This window comes from Schistocerca serialis, chromosome 4 (assembly GCF_023864345.2).
Source record: "Schistocerca serialis cubense isolate TAMUIC-IGC-003099 chromosome 4, iqSchSeri2.2, whole genome shotgun sequence".
Lineage (NCBI taxonomy): Eukaryota > Metazoa > Arthropoda > Insecta > Orthoptera > Acrididae > Schistocerca > Schistocerca serialis.
In genome coordinates, this window is record NC_064641.1 from 833,765,154 (window position 1) to 833,792,438 (window position 27,285).

The following is a 27,285-nucleotide window of genomic DNA, read 5'->3' on the forward strand; positions in this document are numbered from 1 at the left end:
TATTTTCTCACTTTATTTATGGGCACCTACTGCTAATATACAAAAGCAGTTCCGATTGCACAATCTTGATTAATCATATTTGACACTTTGCCGGACAAAATTCGCTCCATTACTTTACTTGCAATACTCTCGTCTTTCTTGCCCCATCGATATCCTCCCGCAAATCTTAACTGATCAGTATTTTTCACGCACTGCCACGTCCTTCATTGTCGTTCCTGTCGCAGCCACTTGCGACTCGCTCCCGGACGCTGCTCTCTCTGGCTTCCCCTCGGACGGTCGCCTCGACCTGCGTCGCACGCCGTGCTGACGTAAACAGCGGGTCGTGGCGGTTGACGGCAACAAAAGATGCGCTGTGCACGTGTTGTGAGAGGAGTGCAGCACTCTTCTGGAGAATTTCTCTTTTTTACGGTACTTTTGTGATACTGAGCCCAGAATCGAATTTGAATGTTCATTCACATACAAAGAGTTTTAATTATATGTAAAAGAATGCAAATGTTAGGTGACCTCTGAGGTCTCCGAGGATATGGTCACCTCACACTGTAATTAATGCAACGAATTTAGAAAAGCTGCGTGGTTGCTTACAAACGGTCGTAGTTTTTTTTTTCTGAATCTATTCATTAACTGTCATGTTCGGACATAATATACAGGTCGGTTTCCAAACCAATAACAAACCTGGAGGGCTCCTGCAACACAGTTTGGTAGCTCCGAGGAATACGTTTTCTAATGCCCACGTGTATAGGATCAAATGTGGGTCCTGCGAATGTTGCTGCATTGGCCAAACGGAAAGGGAATTCAAAATGGCCGGCCGTGGTGGCCGAGCGGTTCCAGGCGCTTCAGTCCAGAACCGCGCGACTGCTACTGTCGCAGGTTCGATTCCTGCCTCGGGCATGGATGTGTGTGATGTCCTTAGGTTAGTTATATTTAAGTAATTCTTAGTTCTAGTGGATTGACGACCTCAGATGTTAAGTCCCATAGTGCTCAGAGCCATTTGAACCATTTGAATTCAAAAATGCATTTCAGGGAGCACTGATACACTAGTAACGGTAGTTCTCTGCATTACTCTTAAGGTAGCAGAACCATCGACTTGGTCTCTATTGAAAATTGTTTAACTAGAGGTAATATACTCGAGGAAATGGACATGTACGTTAATAACAGTTAATTGACTGATAACAGTCAATTGAGTTCAAACCTCTTGATTAACGAGCAGACAGCGAGCAACTGCAATGGTTTTTTTTTATCTTTTCGGTGTACTGTTCTTTCATCGAAGTAAAATGAAATAAAATAATATAATTTCCTCTTCCTGCTTCTTTCATTATCTGAGCTATTGGTAACCTTTCATTTGCGAAACTTTAACTTGATCTTTAACTTGACCTAATACCACAGCGATCCATGAGCCTTTATTTTATTGCGAAACAGAAATTGTAACCGTTAATTTGTGACGTTTTAACTTCGTCTAGTGACGTACATGCACTGATCGGCCAGAACATTATGACCACCGTCCAGGACGACAGCAGCGGTACCTGGCGAGGAATGACTGCTAGCCAGAGACACGCACGGTGCATGTAGTATCAGTGAGCGTGCTGTCCGTGTGTAGAATGAGGAAGGCGCGCGATCTGTCTGAATTTGACCGAGGGCAGACTGTAATGACCGGGAGACTCGGCACGAGCATTTCGGAAACTGCACGACTTGTCGGGTGTTCGAGGAGTGCTGTGGTGAGTGTGTTCAACACGTGGCGAAACCTACGTGAAACCATGTCCAGAGGTCGTGAGGTTGGGAGGCCACCCCTCATTACAGATGTCGGACGTTGCAGGCTGGGCAGACTGGTAAAACAGGACAGGCACCAAACTGTGGCGGAACTATGAGGCGTTTTTTTTAAGTAAGTACTGTTTTGAAATTAAAAAAAGTCGTGCTAAGATATCTCAATAATTTTATTTTTACATGAAAGCCTGTACCTTAATCTACTTTTCTACATAATTTCCATCAAAATTGAGGCACTTGTCATAACGTTGTACCAGTTTCTGAATACCCTTCTGATAGAAGTCTGCCGCCTGACTTGTTAACCACTGCATCACCACTGTTTTGACTTCGTCATCGTCTTGAAGATGCCGACCGCCCAGGTGTTTCTTCAAGTGCAGGAACAGATGGAAGTCACGGGCGCAAGATCAGGGCTGTACAGAGGATGATCTAGTTTCCCATCGAAAAGATGTAATGAGATCTTTGGTCTGATTCGCCACATGCGGACGGGCATTGTCTTGCACCAAAACGATGCCCTTACTCAACTTTCCGGGACTGTTGCTTTAATTCTGGTGTGACGTAGGCCATCCATGTTTCATCGACCGTAACAATTTGGCTTAAGAAATCATCACCGTCGTTGTTGTGCCGCTCAAGGAAAGTCGTTGCACTGTCTAAACGTTTGGTTTTGTGTACATCCGTCAACATTTTCGGTACCCAACGTGCGCACAATTTTCGGTAACTCAAGTGCTCGGACACAATGCCATACAAAAAAAACTACGAGAAACATTAGGAAAGTCATCCCACAAGGAGAAAATCGTAAAGCGTCTGTTTTCTCTCACCTTTTTGTCCACTTCCTGCACCCAACATTCATTAACGTCCGAAGGACGCCCACTCCGTTGTTCATCATGCACATTTGTGCGGCCATCTTTAAATGCTCTCACCCACTTTCTTACCATTCCATCACTCATAATGTTTTCTCCGTAAACTGCACAGATCTCACGATGAATATCGATCGCTTTTAGGCCTTTAATAATAAGAAATCTTGTAACAGCCCGTACTTAACAGTCGGCGGGACTCACGATTATCGGAGGCATCTTAAACACTCAGTACACAACGTAAACAAAGAAGAATCAGACTGTAATGGCGTCAGTGCGTGGATTAAGGTACAGGCTTTCATGTAAAAATAAAATTATTGAGATATCATAGCACGTCTTTTTTTAAATTTCAAAACGGTACTTACTTAAGAAACACGCCTCGTAACATCACACTTTAATGCTGGGCAGAGTACAAGTACGTCTGAATACACAGCGCGCTGATCACTCCCAACGATGGGCCCCCGCAGCCGACAGCTCGTGCATGTGCCAATATTAACCTCCATCAGCAACTACCACTGAAATCGGCACGTGACCACCGGTGCTGGACGTTGGCGCTGTGGCAGAGCGTTGCATGGTCTGATGAATCGCAATACCTTCTTCATCATGCCTATAGGAAGGTTCGAATCCGTCGCCTTCCGGAGGAACATCTCCTTGGCGCCTGTACTGCAAGACAAGAGACAAGGCTGCGCGGTGGCTCCATTATGGTCTGAGGAACATTCGCGTGGGCATCCAAGAGTCCAGTGGAGCTCATGCAACGCACCAGACGGCCAAGCAGTTTCGTACCCTGGCTGAAGATCACGTATGTCATTACATGACTTTCATGTTTCCCGACGGCAGTGGCAATTTTCAACAAGAAAATACGCCATGGGGACAAGGCTAGGAGTGTGATGGAGTGGCTCGAGGAACATATTGTCGAGCTGCAGTTGATGTGGTGGCCTCCCAATCCGCCAGATTTGAACCCGATCGAACACATCCGGGATGTGATTGAACGTGGCGTTAGGGCTCTTAACACCCACCCCGGAATTTAAGGGAATTAAGTGACATGTGTATGAAGACGTCTTGCCAGTTCCCTCTAGGCATCTGCAAAGGCTTCCATACCACGCCGTGTCGCCGCTCTTTCCGTTGCCAAAGTTGGAAATACCGGCTATGAGGGAGGTGGTCATAGCATTCTGAGTGATCAGTGTATTTTGTACGTAAGCTACACGGGCAGTTTACACTGTAACAGAGTTGCATTTCCTCTGGTCATATCTTGAAAATTTTACGCATGTGTACAAAGAAAATTATAAAGATTTTTATTTGCTGTTTTTGCGATAGCGTGTTACTTTAATTTTATTAAGAAGTTAGGACTTTTTGCTCATATCTGGGCAAGCTACTCTTAAATATTTTACGTACTGATACGCACTTTCTGCCAGTGTCTCTTAAGAATTAGAGTATTGTACTTATATTGGGCCGCGCGGGATTAGCCGAGCGGTCTAAGGGGCTGCAGTCAAGGACTGTGTGGCTGGTCCCGGCGGAGGCTCCAGTCCTCCTTCGGGCATGGGTGTGTATGTTTGTCCTTAGGATAATTTAGGTTAAGTAATGTGTAAGATTAGCAGTTAAGTCCCATAAGATTTCACACACATTTGAACTTTTTTTTTTTTGAACTTATATTGGCCACGAATTTGTGTGGCTCTCTTTAAACGAGCATCGACACAGCTGCGCCACCTAGCTTGCCTGAACCCTCCCCCCAGAATAGACTGGTTGCGCTGGTCATTGCTTGTATGGAACTTGAGCAGTTAGGATGAAACTGTGCAATTAATGATGCTACCTGTTTTTTTACATATTCGTAGTGACAGTCTTTGACGTTTACATCAAAGACTCATCTATTTGTATATAAAATGATATGCATTCCTTTATGAAACAGCGTCTTGTTCATGATTATTGTTCATTTGGAACTGATTTTGATAAGAGATTTGCATTTCTGTAAACATGTGTAACCTAACTTCTCTTGTCAGTTTATACGAGGGCTGGAACTTTGACGGTGGCAACTGTTTATTTACAGCTCGTAAAAAATAGATACGTGCTTAAAAGTTTTACTGACCTTCAAAGTAGTCACCAGCATTGTGTATAACCCGTTGCCACCGATGTGTAAGTCGCAGGTTACTCTTAGCAGTGCCAGTTGTGTTGACAGTTCGAGCGGCACGGTCTACTGCCCGACGAATTTGTAGCAGTTCTGAAGCGATTTCCGTGAAGTGTTTCCTTCAGTTTAGAAATCGAGCTGAACTCACGAGGGCTTAAGTCAGGGGAGTGCAGTAGGTGGTATAGCACTTAGCAGCCCCATCAGTCAAACAAATCAGTAACAGCTTGCACTGTATGTGCTTGAGCATTGTCCTGCAAAATGATGGTCAGGTCCTGCAGAAAGTACAATTACTTCTGTCTCTATACTGTTCATTTTTGTAACACAACCTACGACCAGCTTAGAGACAGAAGTGATGACACTTTCTCCAGGACCTGACCATCATTTTGTAGGACAATGCTCAAGCACGTACAGTGCAAGCTGTTACTGATTTGTTTGACTGATGGAGCTGCTAAGTGCTATACCACCTACTGCGCTCGCCTACTTAAGCCCTCGTAAGTTCAACTCGATTTCTAAACTGAAGGGAACACTTCACGGCATTCGCTTCAGCACTGCTACAAATTCGTCGGGCAATAGACCGCGCCGCTCGAACTGTCAACACAACTGGCACTGCTAAGAGTATCCTACGATTTCCACATCGCTGGCAACGGGTTTTATACACAATGCTAGTGACTACTTTGAAGGTCAGTAAAACTTTGAAACATGTATCATTTTGAAGGAGTTGTAAATAAATAGTTGACACTATTAAAGATCCAACCCTCGTAATAGGTCATCAAGTGATGGGTTACTCTCGAAGCGAGTCATGACAATTAATGAACAAATTCAGAGAAAACTAGCTTTTAAGCAATCAAGCAGTTTTTTCTAATTCCTTCCAGTACTTCTATTCATAATGGTTGCATGCCTCTACAAGGCCTTTCAGATTTATAATGCCTTACATTGTATTTTTGATAGTACATGTGGATCCGCAATATTCTCCCTCCTCAGCGTCTCTATATCTGTGATGCAATCTGCGTGAAGCGATAGTAGAAACAGAGTCGCGAAATGCCACCGCCGCTGTGTGCGTGCGTAGCTAGGCCTCGTTCCCTGGCGTCAGTGCAGGCAGTCCCAGACCGCCTTTCACGCGGGCTCCTGCTTGCTCGCAGTCGGAGTGCCGGCCTTCTCCCGTCCCTGCTACTGCCTAGATACTGCTCTCCTGTCTGTGGCTGGACCCGCCTGCCTCGTTTGTCCAGTATCCCTTACCACCCTGCGGTTCCGCACCCGAGCTATCCGTTCGTACCGCAGGCGCTGTCTGCAACGGTGAACGGGTTCCTTGCAGTCTAAATCGACAGATGTACAGGTAATATCCGGAGTACCACAGGCAAGGGAGATAGTACCGATACTGTTTACAATATGTATGATCTAACAGAGAGCGTCGGATGCTCTTTAAGGCTATTCGCAGATGATGCAGTGGCCTATACCACAATCGGAACGCCAAAAGATAGTAAGAATTTGCAAAACGACATGTAGAGAGCTGATGATTGGTGCAGGCTCTGGCAGTTGATCCTGAACTTAAATAAATGTAACATATTGCGCATGCATAGACCCGTGGTCTAGGGGTAGCGTCTTTGATTCATAATCAAAACGTCTTTTGTCCCGGGTTCGATCCCCGCCACTGCCTAAATTTTGATAAATAATCAACATTGGCGGCCAAAGACTTCCGGCATAAGAAGTCAGCCTCATTCTGCCAACGGCCTTGTCAAAGAGGGCGGAGGAGCGGATAGAGGTTCAGGGCACTCTCTTGTCCTAGGGGTGGGAAATTGCCCCTAAAGGCGGAAGAATCGGCAATGATCAACAACATGAGGATGCAGAAGGCAATGGAAACCACTGCATTAAAGACACGTAACGTGTATCCACAGGACATGTGGCCTGTAATTGAAGAAGTGTCATGATGATCTCTCCATTCGCAAAAGATTCCGGAATAGTCCCCCATTCGGATCTCAGGGAGGGGACTGCCAAGGGGGAGGTTACCATGAGAAAAAGATTGAATAATCAACGAAAGGATAACGTTCTACGAGTCGGGGCGTGGAATGTCAGAAGCTTGAACTTGGTAGGAAAACTAGAAAATCTGAAAAGGGAAATGCAAAGGCTCAATCTAGATATAGTAGGGGTCAGTGAAGTGAAGTGGAAAGAAGACAAGGATTTCTGGTCGGATGAGTATCGGGCAATATCAACAGCAGCAGAAAACGGTATAAGAGGTGTAGGATTCGTTATGAATAGGAAGGTAGGGCAGAGGATGTGTTACTGTGAACAGTTCAGTGACCGGGTTGTTCTAATCAGAATCGGCCGCAGACCAACACCGACAACGATAGTTTAGGTATACATGCCGACGTCGCAAGCTGAAGATGAACAGATAGAGAAAGTGTATGAGGATATTGAAAGAGTAATGCAGTATGTAAAGGGGGACGAAAATCTAATAGTCATGGGCGACTGGAATGCAGTTGTGGGGGAAGGAGTAGAAGAAAACGTTACAGAGGAATATGAGCTTGGGACAAGGAATGAAAGAGGAGAAAGACTAATTGAGTTCTGTAACAAGTTTCAGCTAGTAATAGCGAATACCCTGTTCAAGAATCACAAGAGGAGGAGGTATACTTGGAAAAGGCCGGGAGATACGGGAAGATTTCAATTAGATTACATCATGGTCAGACAGAGATTCCGCAATCAGATACTGGACTGTAAGGCGTACCCAGGAGCAGATATAGACTCAGATCACAATATAGTAGTGATGAAGAGTAGGCTGAAGTTCAAGACATTAGTCAGGAAAAATCAATGCGCAAAGACGTGGGATACGGAAGTACTAAGGAATGACGAGATGCGTTTGAAGTTCTCTAAAGCCATAGATACAGCAATAAGGATCAAAAATGGCTCTGAGCACTATGGGACTTAACATCTGTGGTTATCAGTCCCCTAGAACTTAGAACTACTTAAACCTAACTAACCTAAGGACATCACACACATCCATGCCCGAGGCAGGATTCGAACCTGCGACCGTAGCAGTCGCGCGGTTGCGGACTGCGCGCCTAGGACCGCTAGACCACCGCGGCCGGCCAGCAATAAGGAATAGCGCAGTAGGCAGTACGGTTGAAGAGGAATGGACATCTCTAAAAAGGGCCATCACAGAAGTTGGGAAGGAAAACATAGGTACAAAGAAGGTAGCTGTGAAGAAACCATGGGTAACAGAAGAAATACTTCAGTTGATTGATGAAAGGAGGAAGTACAAACATGTTCCGGGAAAATCAGGAATACAGACATACAAGTCGCTGAGGAATGAAATAAATAGGAAGTGCAGGGAAGCTAAGACGAGATGGCTGCAGGAAAAATGTGAAGACATCGAAAAAGATATGATTGTCGGAAGGACAGACTCAGCATACAGGAAAGTCAAAACAACCTCTGGTGACATTAAAAGCAACGGTGGTAACATTAAGAGTGCAACGGGAATTCCACTGTTAAATGCAGAGGGGAGAGCAGATAGGTGGAAAGAATACATTGAAAGCCTCAATGAGGGTGAAGATTTGTCTGATGTGATAGAAGAAGAAACAGGAGTCGATTTAGAAGAGATAGGGGATCCAGTATTAGAATCGGAATTTAAAAGACCTTTGGAGGACTTACGGTCAAATAAGGCAGAAGGGATAGATAACATTCCATCAGAATTTCTAAAATCATTGGGGGAAGTGGCAACAAAACGACTATTCACGTTGGTGTGTAGAATATATGAGTCTGGCGATATACCATCCGACTTTCGGAAAAGCATCATCCACACAATTCCGAAGACGGCAAGAGCTGACAAGTGCGAGAATTATCGCACAATCAGCTAAACAGCTCATGCATTGAAGCTGCTTACAAGAATGATATACAGAAGAATGGAAAAGAATATTGAGAATGCGCTAGGTGACGATCAGTTTGGCTTTAGGAAAAGTAAAGGGACGAGAGAGGCAATTCTGACGTTACGGCTAATAATGGAAGCAAGGCTAAAGAAAAATCAAGACACTTTCATAGGATTTGTCGACCTGGAAAAAGCGTTCGATAATATAAAATGGTGCAAGCTGTTCGAGATTCTGAAAAAGTAGGGGTAAGCTATAGGGAGAGACGGGTCATATACAATATGTACAACGACCAAGAGGGAATAATAAGAGTGGACGATCAAGAACGAAGTGCTCGTATTAAGAAGGGTGTAAGACAAGGCTGTAGCCTTTCGCCCCTACTCTTCAATCTGTACATCGAGGAAGCAATGATGGAAATAAAAGAAAGGTTCAGGAGTGGAATTAAAATACAAGGTGAAAGGATATCAATGATACGATTCGCTGATGACATTGCTATCCTGAGTGAAAGTGAAGAAGAATTAAATGATCTGCTGAACGGAATGAACAGTCTAATGAGTACACAGTATGGTTTGAGAGTAAATCGGAGAAAGACGAAGGTAATGAGAAGTAGTAGAAATGAGAACAGCGAGAAACTTAAGATCAGGATTGATGGTCACGAAGTCAATGAAGTTAAGGAATTCTGCTACCTAGGCAGTAAAATAACCAATGACGGACGGAGCAAGGAGTATATCAAAAGCAGACTCGCTATGGCAAAAAAGGCATTTCTGGCCAAGAGAAGTCTACTAATATCAAATACCGGCCTTAATTTGAGGAAGAAATTTCTGAGGATGTACGTCTGGAGTACAGCATTGTATGGTAGTGAAACATGGACTGTGGGAAAACCGAAACAGAAGAGAATCGGAGCATTTGAGATGTGGTGCTATAGACGAATGTTGAAAATTAGGTGGACTGATAAGGTAAGGAATGAGGAGGTTCTACGCAGAATCGGAGAGGAAAGGAATATGTGGAAAACACTGATAAGGAGAAGGGACAGGATGATAGGACATCTGCTAAGACATGTGGGAATGACTTCCATGGTACTAGAGGGAGCTGTAGAGGGCAAAAACTATAGAGGAAGACAGAGATTGGAATACGTCAAGCAAATAATTGGGGACGTAGGTTGCAAGTGCTACTCTGAGATGAAGAGGTTAGCACAGGAAAGGTATTCGTGGCGGGCCGCATCAAACCAGTCAGTAGACTGATGACCATAAAAAAAAAGGAAAAGAAATCCACTATTGTACAGCTACATCAATATTCAAGAAAGGTAGTAGGAGTAATCCACTAAATTACAGGCCCATATCGTTAACGTCGATATGCAGCAGGATTTTAGAACATATATTGTGTTCGAACATAATGAATCACCTCGAAGGAAACGGTCTATTCACACACAGTCAACATGGGTTTAGGAAACATCGTTACCGTGAAACACAACTATCTCTTTATTCAAACGAAGTGCTGAGTGCTATTGACAAGGGATTTCAGATGGATTCCGTATTTCTGGATTTCCGGAAGGCTTTTGACACTGTACCACACAAGCGGCTCGTAGTGAAATTGCGTGCTTATGGAATATCGTCTCAGTTATGTGACTGGATCTGTGATTTCCTCTCAGTGAGGTCACAGTGCGTTGTAATTGACGGAAAGTCATCGAGTAAGTGATTCCTGGCGTCCCCTAAGGTAGTATTATAGGCCCTTTGCTGTTCCTTATCTATATAAACTATTTCGGAGACAATCTGAGCAGCCGTCTTCGGTTGTCTGCAGATGGCGCTATCGTTTATTGACTAATAAAGTCATCAGAAAATCAAAACAAACTGCAAAACGATTTAGAAGAAATATCGGAATGGTGCGAAAAGTGGCAGTTGACCTTAAATAACGAAAAGTGTGAGGTCATTCACATGAGTGCTAAAAGGAACGCGTTGAACTTCGGTTACACGATAAATCATTCTAATCTAAAAGCCGTAAATTCAACTAAATACCTAGGTATTACAATTACGAACAATTTAAATTTGAACACACAGAAAATGTTGTGGGGAAGGCTAACCAAAGACTGCATTTTATTGGCAGGACACTTAGAAAATGTGACAGACCTACTAAGTAGACTGCCTACACTACGTTTGTCCGCCCTCTTTTAGAATACTGCTGCGCTGTGTGGGTTCCTTACCAAATAGGGCTGACGGAGTACATCGAAAAAGTCCAAAGAAAAGAAAGCCAGCACGTTTTGTATTATCGCGAAGTATGGGAGAGAGTGTCACAGAAATGATACAGGATTTGGGATGGACAACATTAAAAGAAAGGCGTTTTTCGTTGCGACGGAATCTTCTCACGAAATTACAATCACCAACTTTCTCCTCCGAATGCGAAAATATTTTGTTGACACCGACCTACATAGGGCGGAACGATCACCACGATAAAATAAGGGAAATCAGAGCTCGTATGGAAAGATACAGGTGTTCATTCTTTCCGCGCGCTGTACGAGATTGGAATAATAGAGAATTGTGAAGGTGGTTCGATGAACCCTCTGCCAGGCACGTAAGTGTGATTTGCAGAGTATCCACGTAGATGTAGATGTACACTATTGATGATAAAGAGCTGGAGACAGCGTCTGCCGTGAAATATTCAGGCGTAATTATCCAGAGCGGCCTTGAAGTGGAATCATCACATAAAAGCAGACGCCAGACACCGGACTCAGATTCATCGGAAGAATCTTAAGGAAATGTAACTCATCCACGAAAGAAGAGGCTTATAAGGTGCTTGTTTTACTGATTCTTGGGTACTGTTCATCTATCTGGGATCAAATTCAAATGGTTCAAATGGCTCTGAGCACTATGGGACTTCTATGGTCATCAGTCCCCTAGAACTTAGAACTACTTAAACCTAACTAAGGACGTCACACAACACCCAGTCATCACGAGGCAGAGAAAATCCCTGACCCCGCCGGGAATCGAACCCGGGAACCCGGGCGTGGGAAGTGAGAACGCTACCGCACGACCACGAGCTGCGGACTATCTGGGATCCCTAACAGGTAGGACTGATATAGGAGGTAGAGAAGATCCAACGAAGAGCGGCGCGTTTCGTCACGGGATCGCTTAGTTGGCGAGAGAGCGTTACGGAAATGCTAAAGACACTCCCCTGGCAGACGTTACAAGAGAGGCGTTGTGCATCATGCAGAGATTTACTATTGAAATTTCGGGACAGCACTTTTCAGGAGGAGTCGGACGACATATTACCTCCCCCACATTCATCTCGCGTACTGACCACGAGGAGAAAATTCGAGAAACTAAAGCCAATACAGAGACATACCGACAATCATTCTTCCCACCCACTGTTCGTGAGTTGAACAGGATTGGAGGGATCAGATAGTGGTACCGAAAGTACCCTCCGCCACACACCATTAGGTGGCTTGCGGAGTATGATGTAAATGTAGAGATGAACTCTATCAGCATAGAAGAGAGCCGAGGCTTCCCGCGAATAGTTTTTCCACCAATGTACCATAGTTAAATGGAGCAACAAACCATCTGTTTCCTTCGGAGCTTAGTAAGCGTCGATTTTCACCGTTTTCTTGGGCTTCCCGGTTCATTGTATCAGTGAACTAGCTGGCCACAAGTATGAAACGTGGAACCCACAAGTTATTGCAACAATGATCCTATGATGCATCGATCCATACACTGCACGAAGAAAAACGGTCCAGACGTAGGTGTAATCTGCTGCAGAACCCCATATTCAACAATGTACGCTGAACGTGTTCTCCGGGAAACTTTTCCTCGCCCCAGCCTTATACTTTTCCTACAGATCTGTCACAGATCGCGACGCATCTTCCTTTACGATATGGATAAGCTTCCAAACTCTACGTTGTGCGATGAGGTGTGGATGTCCAGCACTTTGTCGGCTACTCGCGGTTTGACCAAGCTGCAATCACTTTACTTGGACGTTTCAATGTCAATAAACTTTACCAACAGCCGTACACTTTAAGATATTTTATTCTGAAAGCAACCACTTTCGGCAATTCATTTTGCATGGATGTTGACGACAGTAGCACACGAGCAGTCGACCAGCGTGGCCGTTTCCGAGATGCTCTGTTCTAGGAACAGGCCACATCAATCTGCCCGTTGTCATACGGCCCGTATCATCATTAGCGTGATCCCTCATTCATCTCTGCTCGTCTTATATACCTTTCTTTCCGTGTCACGTGACCGCAGCGTCATCAGGCGGAAGTCAGTCTCACAGTGGGCATGGCTCATTGTGATGATAAAATCTGTCAGGTTGAAATGGTAATTAAATCAAGACCTAAGCTCTCGACAGGCAGTTGAAACTGTGTGCCCCGACCAGGACTCAAACCCGGGATGTCCTACTTACATGGCAGACGCTCTATCCATCTGAGCCACCAAGGGCACAGAAGACTGCAGGGATTTATCCCTTGCACCCTCCCCATGAGACCCACATTCCCAACTTAATGTCCACACACTACGTTCGTAGTGCCCCTCCCCATTACACTCATTACTCGCGGCAGACAATCTTACCGAGTCCCGTAAGAGTTCGGGCAATGCGTGTGAATCCAGCACAGAAGAAGAATGTCAATGGCCGGTTAGCCTTAACTATATATGAAGATGGTATCTGTTCTTTCGGACATGTCCGAAAGAACAGATGCCATCTTCATATATCTGTCAGGTTGTTAGGCCCCGTTATGTTCCTCTTCTTACACGATCGCGGTTTCGACCCCTCTGTCGGAATTTTCCTGAGAATTTTCATGGGTAGCTGAACACTGTGAAAGATCACGTCGCGTTCGCTTGTAAAAGAGAGTTTTCCCTTGCTTATTCTGAAGAAACAGAGTTACTGGGTAAAATTCTTTCTGCTACTGTTCATGGGTCATCATCATTGGAATGAAACAAACAGGCAGAGCAAGAGAGGGGAAGTGTTCATCAAAATGTCACTGTTATGTAGCAGAAATGGCTTCGTGGTCATTGTTAATATTCCCCAAACAACTTGGCCGCGCATTTACTCCCTTGATAACGGGAAGCCTATAGCCGTCTTCTCCGTTGTTGCTACATTCATTCCTGGAAATGTCAAGGGCTACTCGGAATTCCCTTTACAGCTGTTGGTTTCCCTGGCTAACACACAGACGTTGATGACATCAATGTCTTGGTCACAGTTTCCCTGGTATGCTACCACAGATTTTACGTTTTAACCGCGTTTGTGGTCCGTGCTCTTTAATACATTATTTTACAGTTCCTCCCGTGTCAACTACACAGGGTGTCCCAAGAGGAATGGTCAGTATTCAGAGATAACACAGGAACGATCAGTAGAAGCAAAAAATTCTAGTAAACACGGGATTTAAACTGTGTACTATTTCATCTTAGATATTGTGAAACGAATCTCTCCTACTGTAAACTCTTTGCTTTCCATATTTTCCGGGAAGGTAGTATGGACGAAAACAAGAAAAGTGGTGTGTAAACATGGGCTACAAAATGTGCACTTCAAGAGCTCCGAACATTTGTTCGGTAAAATGGTTCAAATGGCTCTGAGCACTATAGGACTTAACATCTATGGTCATCAGTCCCCTAGAACTTAGAACTACTTAAACCTAACTAACCTAAGGACATCACACAACACCCAGCCATCACGTGTTCGGTAAAAGAAATGTGTTTCGCAGTAGTGAAGATGATCAAGTGATCATAACCTTTAAGGTATGTATTGTAGAGGCCATATTTACTAGACGTTTCTGTTTCTAGTGATCATTCCCGTCATGTTGACCATTGTTCCTGGGACACCTTTAATACACTTTGAGGCAACCACACTTCACTTCTTAGACTCCTGCTGTGGGGAAATAATCACGTGCGTCTGCGATCATAACGTTCTGACTCATTACCGCATGGAAGTCCATGAACCTAACCTGCAGTATGCTGACAGCAGACAGTCACGTGATGTGGTGCGGCGTCGTGTGCAGGAGCGACGGCGAGGACGGGCAGCGGGCGTGGTCGCCGAGCAGCCGCACCCCCGAGCTGGCGGCCAGCCTGGAGGAGGCGCACTTCTGCAACGGCCGCCTCTCGTGGCGCCGCGTGCGCTCCACGCCCCCGCACTCGCAGCCGCACGCGCTACCCCTGTCGCTGTCGCAGCCACCCTCCGCCTCCGGCTCAGACTCTGGATCTCCACTCACAGGTGACGAACCGTCCATACCACTTACACCATTACCTTCTCTTGACAACATGGATCCCACTCTGACATATGGACAATTCAACACACAGTAAACCAGTTCTTCCCAACCTTGATATTCCACCTCGCAAGTGGGGTTGAGAAGGACAAAATGAAACTTTTTTTGAGAGGCTAAGAATAGAAATATAATCTTATACTCCCTTACGATCTAAATTCGACCAATTGTACACTGCTGGCCATTAAAATTGCTACACCAAGAAGAAATGCAGATGACAAAAGGGTATTCATTGGGCAAATATATTATACTAGAACTGACATGTGATTACATTTTCACGCAATTTGGGTGCAAAGATCCTGAGAAATCAGTATCCAGAACAACCACCTCTAGCCGTAATGCCTACATACGCCTGGGCATTGAGTCAGAGCTCGGATGGCGTGTACAGGTACAGCAGCCCACGCAGCTTCAACACGATACCACAGTTCATCAAGAGTAGTGATTGGCGTATTGTGACGAGCCAGTTGCTCGGCCACCATTGACCAGACGTTTTCAGTTGGTGAGAGATCTGGAGAATGTGCTGGCCAGGGCAGCAGTCGAACATTTCTGTACTCAGAAAGGCCCGTACAGGACCTGCAACACGCGCTCGTGCATTATCCTCCTGGAATGTAGGGTTTCGCAGGGATCGAATGAGGGGTAGAGCCATGGGTCGTAACACATCTGAAATGTAACGTCCACTGTTCAAAGTACCGACAATGCGAACAAGAGGTGATCGAGACGTGTAACCAATGGCACACCATACCATGACGCCGGGTGATACGCCAGTATGGCGATGACGAGTACACGCTTCTAATGTGCATTCACCGCAATTTCGTCAAACACGGATGCGACCATAATGATGCTGTAAACAGAACGTGGATTCATCCGAAAAAATGACGTTTCGCCATTTGTATACCCAGGTTCGTTGATGAGTATACCATCGAAGGCGCTCCTGTCTGTGATGCAGCGTCAAGTGTAACCGCAGCCATGGTCTCCGAGCTGATAGTCCATGCTGTTGCAGACGTCGTCGAACTGTTCCTGCAGATGGTTGTTGTCTTGCAAACGTCCCCATCCGTTGACTCAGGGATCGAGACGTGGCTGCACGATCCGTTGCAGCCATGCGGATAAGATGCCTGTCATCTCGACTGCTAGTGATACGAAGCCTTTGGGATCCAGCACGGCGTTCCGTATTACCCTCCTGAACCCACCGATTCCATATTCTGCTAACAGTCATTGGATCTGTACCAAAGCGAGCAGCAATGTCGCGATACGATAAACCGCAATCGCGATCGGCTACAATCCGACCTTTATCAAAGTCAGAAACGTGATGGTACGCATTTCTCCTCTTTACACGAGGCATCACAACAACGTTTCGCCGGGCAACGTCGGTCAACTGCTGTTTGTGTATGAGAAATCGGTTGGAAACTTCCCTCATGTCAGCAAGTTTAGGTGTCACCACCGGCACCAGCCTTGTGTGAATGCTTTGAAAAGCTAATCATTTGCATATCACAGCATCTTCTTCCTGTCGGTTAAATTTCGCGTCTGTAGCACGTCATCTTCGTGGTGTAGCAATTTTAATGGTCAGTAGTGTATTTACAACACAACAAAACTCAATTTTTTAAAATATAAGTAACTACAAGTTATCCATATGCAATTTCTTAGTTCTCACCTGAGCAGTATGCAGATTTCTTTAGGTCTTATCTGAAAGCGATGGGGAAAGGGCTAAGAAAGGGCGAAGAGGAAGCCCGAGAGAATGAAAGACAAAAATGAGGGAAATAATTGCTTTATTCTACAATTTAATGATGAAAAACCTTCTTTCATCATTTGCTAAATTCCTTGCTCGCTATGTTTATAGATGTAAAATTTCAAATCATCAAAACATGCTTGTTACAACATATAACTGACCATGCTTAAAACCTGGTTGTCTTAATAAAACTCAATCTGTTCCAAATGCTTGTCCTTGTGACTTATTAACGGCAACTGCAAATGCAGGAATAATTGGAAATTGTGTTATTTGAAACTAAAAGGTAAAATAGTACCCAAATAAGTCATATGTGTACGTGGTATCGAAATTCGTTCATTTTTTGTGATTCCGGTTAAAACTTGGCAAACTATAGCATTATTATATAAACATTTGACACGTGCATTAGTTACATTAACTAATCCTTCTTTTGTATAGATATTTCTAATAGCAAGAACAATGCAGTTAACTTTTTAATTGTAATTTTTGTGGTGGTAAACCACTTACAGACAGAGAATTCAAAAACCGTACTGAATAGTAGTTATTAATTTTGTATTCTTACCACAAATTATTTTATTAGAGCTCTGATAAATTTTTGCTTCACATAGTAGAGCACTGAATATATTGTTATTTCTTATGACACAGTCTTCATTTTTTGGTTCTAGAATAGCTGGATTTAATGTCGATTGAGATAAAATGATTTCTGCAATATTGCCATAAATTTCATTAATGATATTCTGTTGGTCACCAAGCAATGGTTGTGGTATTTCAATACTATTGTCACAAACTGTGGAAACTTCCTTGTTTGGTCAATACCAATTTGTTTAAAAACTCTACTTCATGTGACAAAGCCCACGTATTTTGAGTCAAAGTTACACTATGAAATTTACGGAACTCATACCAATTTGTAATGCAATCCTCAAGTAAAGTTGCGAGTGATCCATGTGAAACAACTGGTAAGGTTTGTCGAAAATCACCGCACAAAACAATAGTTTTATCTCCAGAATTTTTATGTTTATTACATTCATTCGTACACAAATCTTTAAATAATCTGGCTATAAGTTTCAATATTTGAACTGGACACATGGTAACTTCATTAATAATAATCAATGAACATTCATTAAAGTTACTGCTTGTTGTTATAATGGGCAATGAATTATCTAAAACTGAAATGGGCACTGTGCAAGGTTCTATCTCCGATTAGAAGAGTTGAAGCTCTGCCATGAAAAGCTGTTGCAATGCAATGAAGATTCAGCGAATTTAATTTATAAGTATTTTCAGTCTCGGTGAATGTTATACCACAACCTGCATGGGCAGTGAAGCAAAACACATTTTAGCCAATGGCATGGTACTGAACTTCACGATTAACATGGTCAGTTATAGTATGCTGTTCACAGTTGACTTTTCCGTGAAGTTCATTACACTGTAACTCTTCATGGACTAGATCTAACACATCTACTTCGGGAAATTCTTACATTAATGTTGGAACAGGTGATCCAAATCAGCGGCATGTCAAATATGACTATTCAAGATATAGTGTTCTGTTGCAAGAAATTTCTTCATTGTATTCCATTAACATATCTTCGCAAATCAATACTTCACATTCAAGCCACAATGTTAACGCATCTGCTGGTACATTCAGTCCACAACTTGCATCAAATAAATGGTGCATTTGCTTTGGCGATTTCATTTCCTTTGATTCATTCAAACATTCACGCCATTCATTGTAATTTGAAGTAATACCGTCAGTGTGACATGCGTCAGTAAATAAACTGTAAACAATTCCATTATAAGTTCTAACATCTTCCACTAAATTAGGACCACAAACATGGAATAACAACAAAAGAAAATGAAAGAGTTCTACATTTCTTGGAGACACTATACATGCATGTAATAATATTATCTTCCATTTTATTTCAGCATCCACCCAAACATAGTATTTGAAAGCGATTCGATCTTCAGCTCAGTCCAAATGGCAGATTTCTGGATATGCGTTCCTTAACAAAACATTATACTGTACATTAAGTCTTATTTATAAACCCTAGAAGCCTGTAACTGGAATTGTGAAACACCCAATATGCCTTTTAAGATCATTCTCATTCGCTACTGATTACTTGTGAGCAAAACGCTAGTTTTTCCGCTCTAGATATCACGATGATAGGTACGCGATCAGCATACTTTGTACTTCCAATATTTTCATGATTAATCCTTGTGTTTCAGTTCGCAGTTCGATGCACATGGTATGGTCAAAACGCCACCACAGGTACTGAAGACGCATACGTGAATTACTTCCTGTTTCGCTTCATGGCAGCCTCGTATATGCAACAACAGTTAACAACTTACTACACCCATAATCAAACTTTTATCACCATAGCCTGCTAATAGTGGAAAAAGAGAGTTCTGGAACAATTTTCATATCAAATTGATATCAAAGTAATTGACTAATTAATTATATTGCTCAATTAATCCCTCCCTTCGCCACCCCTTGGGAAATCTTCCCTCCCCTTGGAAAATTCCCAGCCCTTCCCCTCCCCACCACTTCCCCCTCCTCAATCCTCTCAACCCTTACTGGAAATTGCCGGGATACGCTCAATGTGTGCAGAGCTGTTTGTATTACAGGACGTAGGATACTCTTTTTATTTCATCCTTTTTCAGATGTGCAGGTGTTATCCTGTTGCGAGAATTTTTATGAGTTCACAATACCGCTCGCAATTGGCGGGAAAATCTCAGGAAGATGCAAGTACTACCTAGTTGGGACAAACAACAACTGCATACCCTAATTACATTACTAGACATTATCACGCTACATCAGTTGAAAAAAACCTTCTGCACAGATACAGAGATCCAATACACATTGCAAAAACAGTACAGCTAAAAACCTTACCTACAATTCACATAAAGATCCAAAACACAACGCAAAAATCTTGAAAAACAGTATGCCGGCAAGGCTAGACACCTCGCCTACACACCACCTACAGATCGTATAAAATCAAAAACATCTATATACACAGCTGCATATCCAAACATATTGCAAATATCGTTAAATACAACACACTAACACTCCTAAACTTCACTAACAGATCATAAGCATGCACCATATGTACTGCCAATTGAGTCTATATATCGCAAAAAGACATCCACCTGTATCTTCGGAGAGATTATGTATTCATAAGCATGCAAGCGTTGAAAGTGCATGAAAGCACATACGGTCGGTAGCTGGGGTGCTGCCAGCGCTCGGATACGGCATGCCCATTCAGCGCAGTATCTGGAAGCCTAGTGTCGCTTGTCCAAGCAAACAGACAGTAAGCGACTGAACGCAGCACCTCAAGCATCCGAAACTCGAATTACCAAGGTGGCTGGTGCTCAAACTGCAAGTGCGCACCACTCAGCAGCAGCCTGGGCAACTATTGTGCTCGAGACTGTACGCTTGCATCATCCTGTGGCCTCACATAGTCAAAAGGCCGCCTTAGTACCTGCAGGCCGCACTCAGTATGCGCCGCTCCAGGCGGCGCTTTTGATCTCAGTGGCACCTCCTGGTGGGTCATTATACCACAGGGGACTCGCACTAGCGCCGGCCTGCTTCATTGCTGACTTTCCCCTCCTGGACATTCGTGGAACACCTGCGCACTGACTGCCTGAACTAAGGGAAAACAATGCACCTAAAACATTACAAATGAAGTGCTTCCTGCCTTCCCGCAAACGCCACCAAGAACATTTCCAAGAGTGTCTTTCTTGGAACACCTGGACGCTTAAATGTAAGTTGGGGGGGGGGGGGGAAGACGGATACCAGGATGTTGCACAATATGCTTCCTGTCTTCCCATCTGCAAACCAAAACGTTCTGAGATGTATTTTCGAAGTACTCTGGAAAGGCCAACACTATGAACAATTGAAAAATACCCGTATGCAGACCACCCCATCTTAAGCGTCTCTGAGCCTTCAGACGAGGGTTCCCTTCTGAATACCCTCCTGTAGAATGAGCCTGGTTCAAAGACATACCTCTGCTTGTCCAGAATCCTATTCCTCTCAGAGTACCTGCGCAATTAGATGTCAGTGGCCTCTAGAATTGGCGAAATACCAGGATGTTTCACCAACACGACCCCCACCTGGAATTTGGCAGGAAAAACTCTGTGTTGAGCTGTTGGTGTGGAAGCAGTTGTGTGTGCAATGGGTTCGGTAGATGAGATGTTGGTATCAGACAAAGAATACTTCAACAACTGTGTTACCTGTAAGCTCGCACCTGAGGACAGCATCCACAGCTTCCTGCATGAGGTCTGGAAAGAAGGTCATCCCTATGCACCACCATTATTTGCCAAACAGTATTCTTATTTCACATTTCTCCATTATCATTTCTTTCCAGTGCTAATGTAGGAAGCTATGGATGCAGTCCTTGGGTGCATGCTTACAGGTAACACAGTTATTTAATGTTAAAAAATATATCGGCTCAATCACTTGTTCATAGTGTAAAACACTAAGATTGACGCGTTTCGGAAGTCAAGCTTCCACCATCAGAATAATAAAAAGTAAAAGAACCTGTTAAAACTCGCTAAAATGGAACATGCACCAGGCACAATAAATTTTATTACCAATTTTATTGTGCCTGGTGCATGTTCCATTTTAGCGAGTTTTAACAGGTTCTTTTACTTTTTATTATTCTGATGATGGAAGTTTGACTTCCAAAACGCGTCAATCTTAGTGTTTTACACTATGAACAAGTGGTTGAGCCGATATATTTTTTAACATTGACATTCACAACCACGACCTCTCATCCAGTATGGATAAAATCACAGTACAGTTATTTAAGTCCTATCTGTCTTGACACCACCTCATCTATTGAACACATTGCTTCAACACCAACAGCTCAACACAGACTGAGCTTTTCCCACCAATTTCCAGGTGGGGGTGGTGCCAGTGAAACGTCTCAGTATTCCCCCCGTTCTGGAAGTCAGTGACATTGAAGCAGCCAGGTGTTCCAAGAAGAATAGGATGATCGACAAGTTGAGGAACTAGCCTTATTCTACAGGAGGGTATTCTGAGGGAAACCCAGGTCTGCAAGCTCAGAGACGTTTGGGATGAGGTTGTCAGCAGACAGGTATTTTGCTATTGTTCACAGCATCAGCCTTTCTGGCATGTCTCGAAAACGCATCTCAGAGGGTTTTGGTTTGCAGGTGGGAAGACAGGAAGCATATTGTTCAATGTCTGGCTATCCCTCAGTGACATTTAAGCATGTAGGTGTTCTTAGAAGGATTGGAAAACTTTGGACAAGCTATGTCTCAAAGGATCTGCAACAAGTTTCTACAGGCCGGGGGATTCCCCAAGAGAACCAGTGACTTCCCAGGAGTAGAGGAAGGGGGATTTAGTTGACCAGTTCATTGATTAATTAAGTAATTTGATATTAATTTCGTATCAAAATTCTGCCAAAAATGGTTCAAATGGCACTGAGCACTATGGGACTTAACATTTGTGGTCATCAGTCCCCTAGAACTTAGAACTACTTAAATCGAACTAACCTAAGGACATCACACACATCCATGCCCGAGGCAGGATTCGAACCTGCGACCGTAGCGGTCACACATTCCAGACTGAAGTGCATAGAACCGCACGGTCACACTGGTCGGCAAAATTCTGCCAGAAGTGCCTTTCCTCCAGTACTCTGCTCCGTATTGCAATGGATAGGTCGATCGTTCTGGGGCTTCCTCAAGTGCTTCTGGGTGGCAACTCACTCTAAGCAGTCGTAAATGGACAAAAGCCGCATTAACAGGGAACTATTGACAGCGGCGTAGGACTGCACGCAGCTCACCCCCTGTGCTCCTGCGTGTTGCAGACGGCGAGTGCGACGACTGCTGCAGCAGCGCGAGCGCGTGCAGCGTGTGCGGCGCCGGCCCGCCCCCGCCCCCGCCCCCGCTATCGCCGTCCCCGCTGTCGCCGCCGCCGTCGCCGGACTGCGTGCTGGCGTCGCGCTGCCTGGGCGTGCCGCTGCCCTCGCGGCCCTACGGCGGCGCCAAGATGGCCCTGCCCAAGCCCTGCTGCCACAGGGGATTGGCCTACCGCCTGCGCGTCGGCGACCAGTCAGTATGCCTCAGCTGGCGCTTCTCTGCTGTCTTCCTGCAGGCAGATTCACACACAATGAACCGCACAAAGCTGCGGCAGGTCGTCAGTTTATTCTCGACGCCGTAATAATCGGGCACAGAAGTTACGCTACTAAAAAGTTGTGTGAGTAAGAAGGCGGATGCGTGATGGGCTCTTCGCAGGGCCAGAGAATGCAGCGTAGCCAGTGTGCTCTCTGGCTGTGTCCCACACCACACCCTTCATTCGCACTCTCTCCTTTCACCTGCCAGTAGTGCAGTGTAAGTCGAGTAGGAACACTGGTCTCTGGTATCTGTTCCTAACTCTCTTTCAGAAAAACTATGTCTTCCGAAAACTGTGACTGTCACTTAAGATCGGGAATTTTTCTGACATATATGTAATTTAAAATCTTCTTGGGTTTGCAATCGGTTATAATCGTTGAACCTGCACGAATTTTCAGCAATGAGATTTGATGCCTTCTGAAGATAACTGCTGGTTATTATTTTTCTTTAAATGTAGTCTTTTCATTCGTTTTGCTGAGGTGGAGAGGGTGTACATCTACATCTACATTTATACTCCGCAAGCCACCCAACGGTGTGTGGCGGAGGGCACTTTACGTGCCACTGTCATTACCTCCCTTTCCTGTTCCAGTCGCCTATGGTTCGCGGGAAGAACGACTGCTGGAAAGCCTCCGTGCGCGCTCTAATCTCTCTAATTTTACATTCGTGATCTCCTCTGGAGGTATAAGTAGGGGGAAGCAATATATTCGATACCTCATCCAGAAACGCACACTCTCTAAACCTGGACAGCAAGCTACACCGCGGTGCAGAGCGCCTCTCTTCCAGAGTCTGCCACTTGAGTTTGCTAAACATCTCCGTAACGCTATCGCGCTTACCAAATAACCCTGTGACGAAACGCGCCGCTGTTCTTTGGATCTTCTCTATCTCCTCTGTCAACCCGACCTGGTACGGATCCCACACTGATGAGCAATACTCAAGTACAGGTCGAACGAGTGTTTTGTAAGCCACCTCCTTTGTTGACGGACTACATTTTCTAAGGACTCTCCCAATGAATCTCAACCTGACACCCGCCTTACCAACAATTAATTTTATATGATCATTCCACTTCAAATCGTTACGCACGCATACTCCCAGATATTTTAAAGAAGTAATTGCTACCAGTGTTTGTTCCGCTATCATATAATCATAGAATAAAGGATCCTTCTTTCTATGTAATCGCAATACATTACATTTGTCTATGTTAGGGTCAGTTGCCACTCCCTGCACCAAGTGCCTATCCGCTGCAGATCTTCCTGCATTTCGCAGCAATTTTCTAATGGTGCAACTTCTCTGTATACTACAGCATCATCCGCGAAAAAGCGCATGTAACTTCCGACACTATCTACTAGATTGAGAACATTTTTTGGTTCTAATCGTCTATTTGGCCTTTAATTTTTTCTTTATTTCTTTATTTTTCAGAGTGCCACTTTCACAATTAATTTCTATTTTACTATTTCTCCATACATCCGGTTTATTATAAATTAAATGTGTGTTACTGATTGCCGTAGCCATCTTAAATTAAATTTTCTTACAGTTTTGTGTGCACCATGCGATGCTCCTTGAAGCAATTTGTGTACATATTTTTATCTCAATCTTTCTTCCGTGTTTTGTTATGTTCATGTCTGCTGTCTTACCTGTGGCTTTAGGTGGTCGTATACTCCCTCTGTTTACAGTTCCCTCTGATTTATGGAGAGGAGGATTGCTACAATGTGTTATCCTAGGGTTCATACTATGCGTTAAGCATTTGCATTTATGTGTTGATTACTATCTAAAGTTTTACGTCAAGGTGTTGCGGCGCTTCTTTATTCTCAGAAAGTGGTTTGTTAGGACGTGTTCTGGGAATAATCCGGTTGCGGTTTAAACACTGGTTTTGCTGGGACAGATTTACTGCGGTTTAGTGTTTCTTATGATAAGTGTCTTGATAGTTACGCCGTCATCCGTGGTATATTTTGGAGAATATGTCACTTATACCTGGGTCTTAATTTTACAAGTCGAATTTGTAAGGTTGTAATATTTTTGGTGTTGTAGAGTTCATCATTTTGGGACATGTTCTGACGTTTCATAAAGCTGCGATGAAGTCACCTCTTTGTCTGTGGAGTATAGTTTTTCTGCTGTTTTCTTTGTTACGCTTCTCAGCGCTGGGGCCGTTATTAGATGATTTTCCTGAGATACTCTTTGAAGCAACGTGGGTATAGGTAGTGAAAAGTGTATGTATCTGGAAGAGGAGACTAGAATGCCTTTGAAGGCTACTGCCTGTCTGAAGTAGTGGACAGAAAAACGACGCATTTAAAAAAAAATTACATCGTTCCACCAAGCATTTATTTTAAAATAGTACTTTATTAAACTGTACCGATGTACAGATAGAAGCGTGATAAAGTGCTGTTGTAAAATAACTGTCTGGGGAACGATGTCATTCTTCAAATTTATGGGTGATGTGACGCGAGCCCAGACGAAATGAGGCGGATTCTCTGTAAACAGTTTATTAATTTATTTATCTATTGCTTACATTCCTCTAGTGGAGAGGAGGATGGCACTGTTTTACCTTTGATTAAAATGCTAAAAAAACATTGGTACGGATAAAAGCGATGAGATTATACTAGCTGAGGCGATGAGTGTGTTCATCAATCTGTAAAGCTCTTGAGACTGTTAGCCCTGGCAAAATTTTCTAAGGGAGAGATTTTTATGTACAAACTAAAAAAGAACGGATATGGATTGAGCATTGGGAAAGGTTAAGAGACCTGATGAAGATGGTAGTAGTCGGGTGGGATTGTAAGATGCAGGGAAACGGTGGATAAGAGCATTCATTTGCAGTCGCCAAGGTAGTGTACGTTGTAGTTAAAAGAATGACTAGATCGTAGGAATGAATGCATGGTCTGGAAGGAGAGGGCATTCGGCATTCCCGTAACAAAGGACGTGTATTGTGTAGAGGCGCAAAGGGGGTGGGATTTGGTGACAGGCACTGCAGTGCGTAGGGTTACCCAAGAACAGGGAGTGTTGGGAGATGTGGGACTGGCGAAAGTATTCCTGGCGTTTTAAATGTGGGAACTTCATCAGGTGGCACGTAAATGGTCAGCGAAAACGATGCTGAGTTCATAACTTTCAGTGACTTGGAGGGAGCGGTAAATCATTGTGCAGTCTTACTCACAGCAGGTGCACTGTTGTACATGTCATTTATTCAGGGTTTCCTGGTTGGATAACGAATTTTCAGAGCCGCTGTTGTAGATGTAGTGTGCAGTGGAGAGTGGCTGGCTCCAGCGGCTGGTGGTTGCAGGTGGACCCTCCGCGGGCAGTTCAGCGTGAGCGGGCAGGGCGTGCTGCGCGTCGACTACAGCCACAACTGGAGCCTGCTGGGCCGCTACATGGCCGAGTGAGAGCAAGAAGACAGAGGGCTAGGGCCCCACTACCCGCTGCTCGCTGCGCCCCGTCAGCACCGCTGACGGACGCTGCAGCCGCCGCTGACAGAGGACAGACGACAGTCACCACCTCCAACGAGTGACTGCCCTGGAGACTGGAAACTGCGCCCACTGTGTCATTACATGCAACCAGTAGAGAACTGTACAAGTCTATTGTTGTTTAGTGAAAGATGAATTTATGAGTTTGAGTGTAGAATAAATGTACTAGTTTACCTAAAGTTCTATGTTTCTGGCAAGGATGATTTACATCCATACCCTGCGAATCTCTGGAGCTTTGAATTGATCTGTGTGGTGTTCTTAGTGTCTCAGATAACCAATTTTTCTCCGGCCATTGCCTTTGAAGAAGAACGGATATCAGCCAGTGTCTCTAACGAAGATCAGTAACTAATACGTATTTAAAAAATAAGAACTTCCATTTTTAAAAATTACGCAAGATAAATAATACAATATTTAACATGGTTGACAGCAACAACTTTAATTAACTTTCAATAGATGATGTATATACTCAATCAGTTGCATAAAGTTTATCGTAATAAGCGTTGACCATGTTTCACTATCACTAGGGTTATCTTTTTCATAAAGAATAAAGTCACATAACCTACATAACGTGAAAATTAAAGCACACATTCAGCTGAAACGCTCAAGTCTGCTATTTGACATGAGCGTTTTAGCTCATACAGTATACTTATAATTTTAACGTAAAGTAAGTTGTATGCCTTTATTCCTTACGAAGAAGATACTCTTAGTGGTATTGAAGCCTGGTTAAGGCTTACTGCAATAAATTGTATGCAACGCGTTGGCTATATACATCATTTACTGAAAGATATGTGATACTTTGTTAACATTCGAACAAATAACACTCGTATTTCTTGCATGTCTATTATTAAGGCAACAAATAATGAGTCAATTCTAGCAATCTTTTTTTATAATTGGTTTGGGGTCGGTGAACAGTCACCGCACATTATGCTCCACGTTTAGTCAATTACTCATTTTTGTTGTAATTGCTATAACAGTCAATGGTCTACTTCCACATCTGTAAGCTGTAGCGAATTCAAGCAATATTATTCACGCTTTTTCCAACAATAGTGGCTACTCACTACTAACTTTTGCCAAAACGTTGCCATTTTTGTGCTATTAAAACGTATTTTCAGTGTGTCGTCTTCAAGGAAGCAAAGAAATTGTGCGTAGGCTCGAATTACACCATAGGAA

General features: G+C 43.9%; 1 protein-coding gene across 1 annotated transcript in view; it reads left to right on the forward strand.

The window, feature by feature from the left end:
* The window catches only part of LOC126474799 (uncharacterized), a 120,110-nt gene extending 105,250 nt beyond the window's left edge, over nt 1-14,860 (forward strand). Inside the window, exon 2 of the mRNA XM_050102271.1 lies at nt 14,560-14,860. Within this exon, the coding sequence (XP_049958228.1) occupies nt 14,560-14,860 (301 nt within the window). The remainder of the gene's footprint in view (nt 1-14,559) is intronic.
* Nucleotides 14,861-27,285: the final 12,425 nt, after the last annotated feature.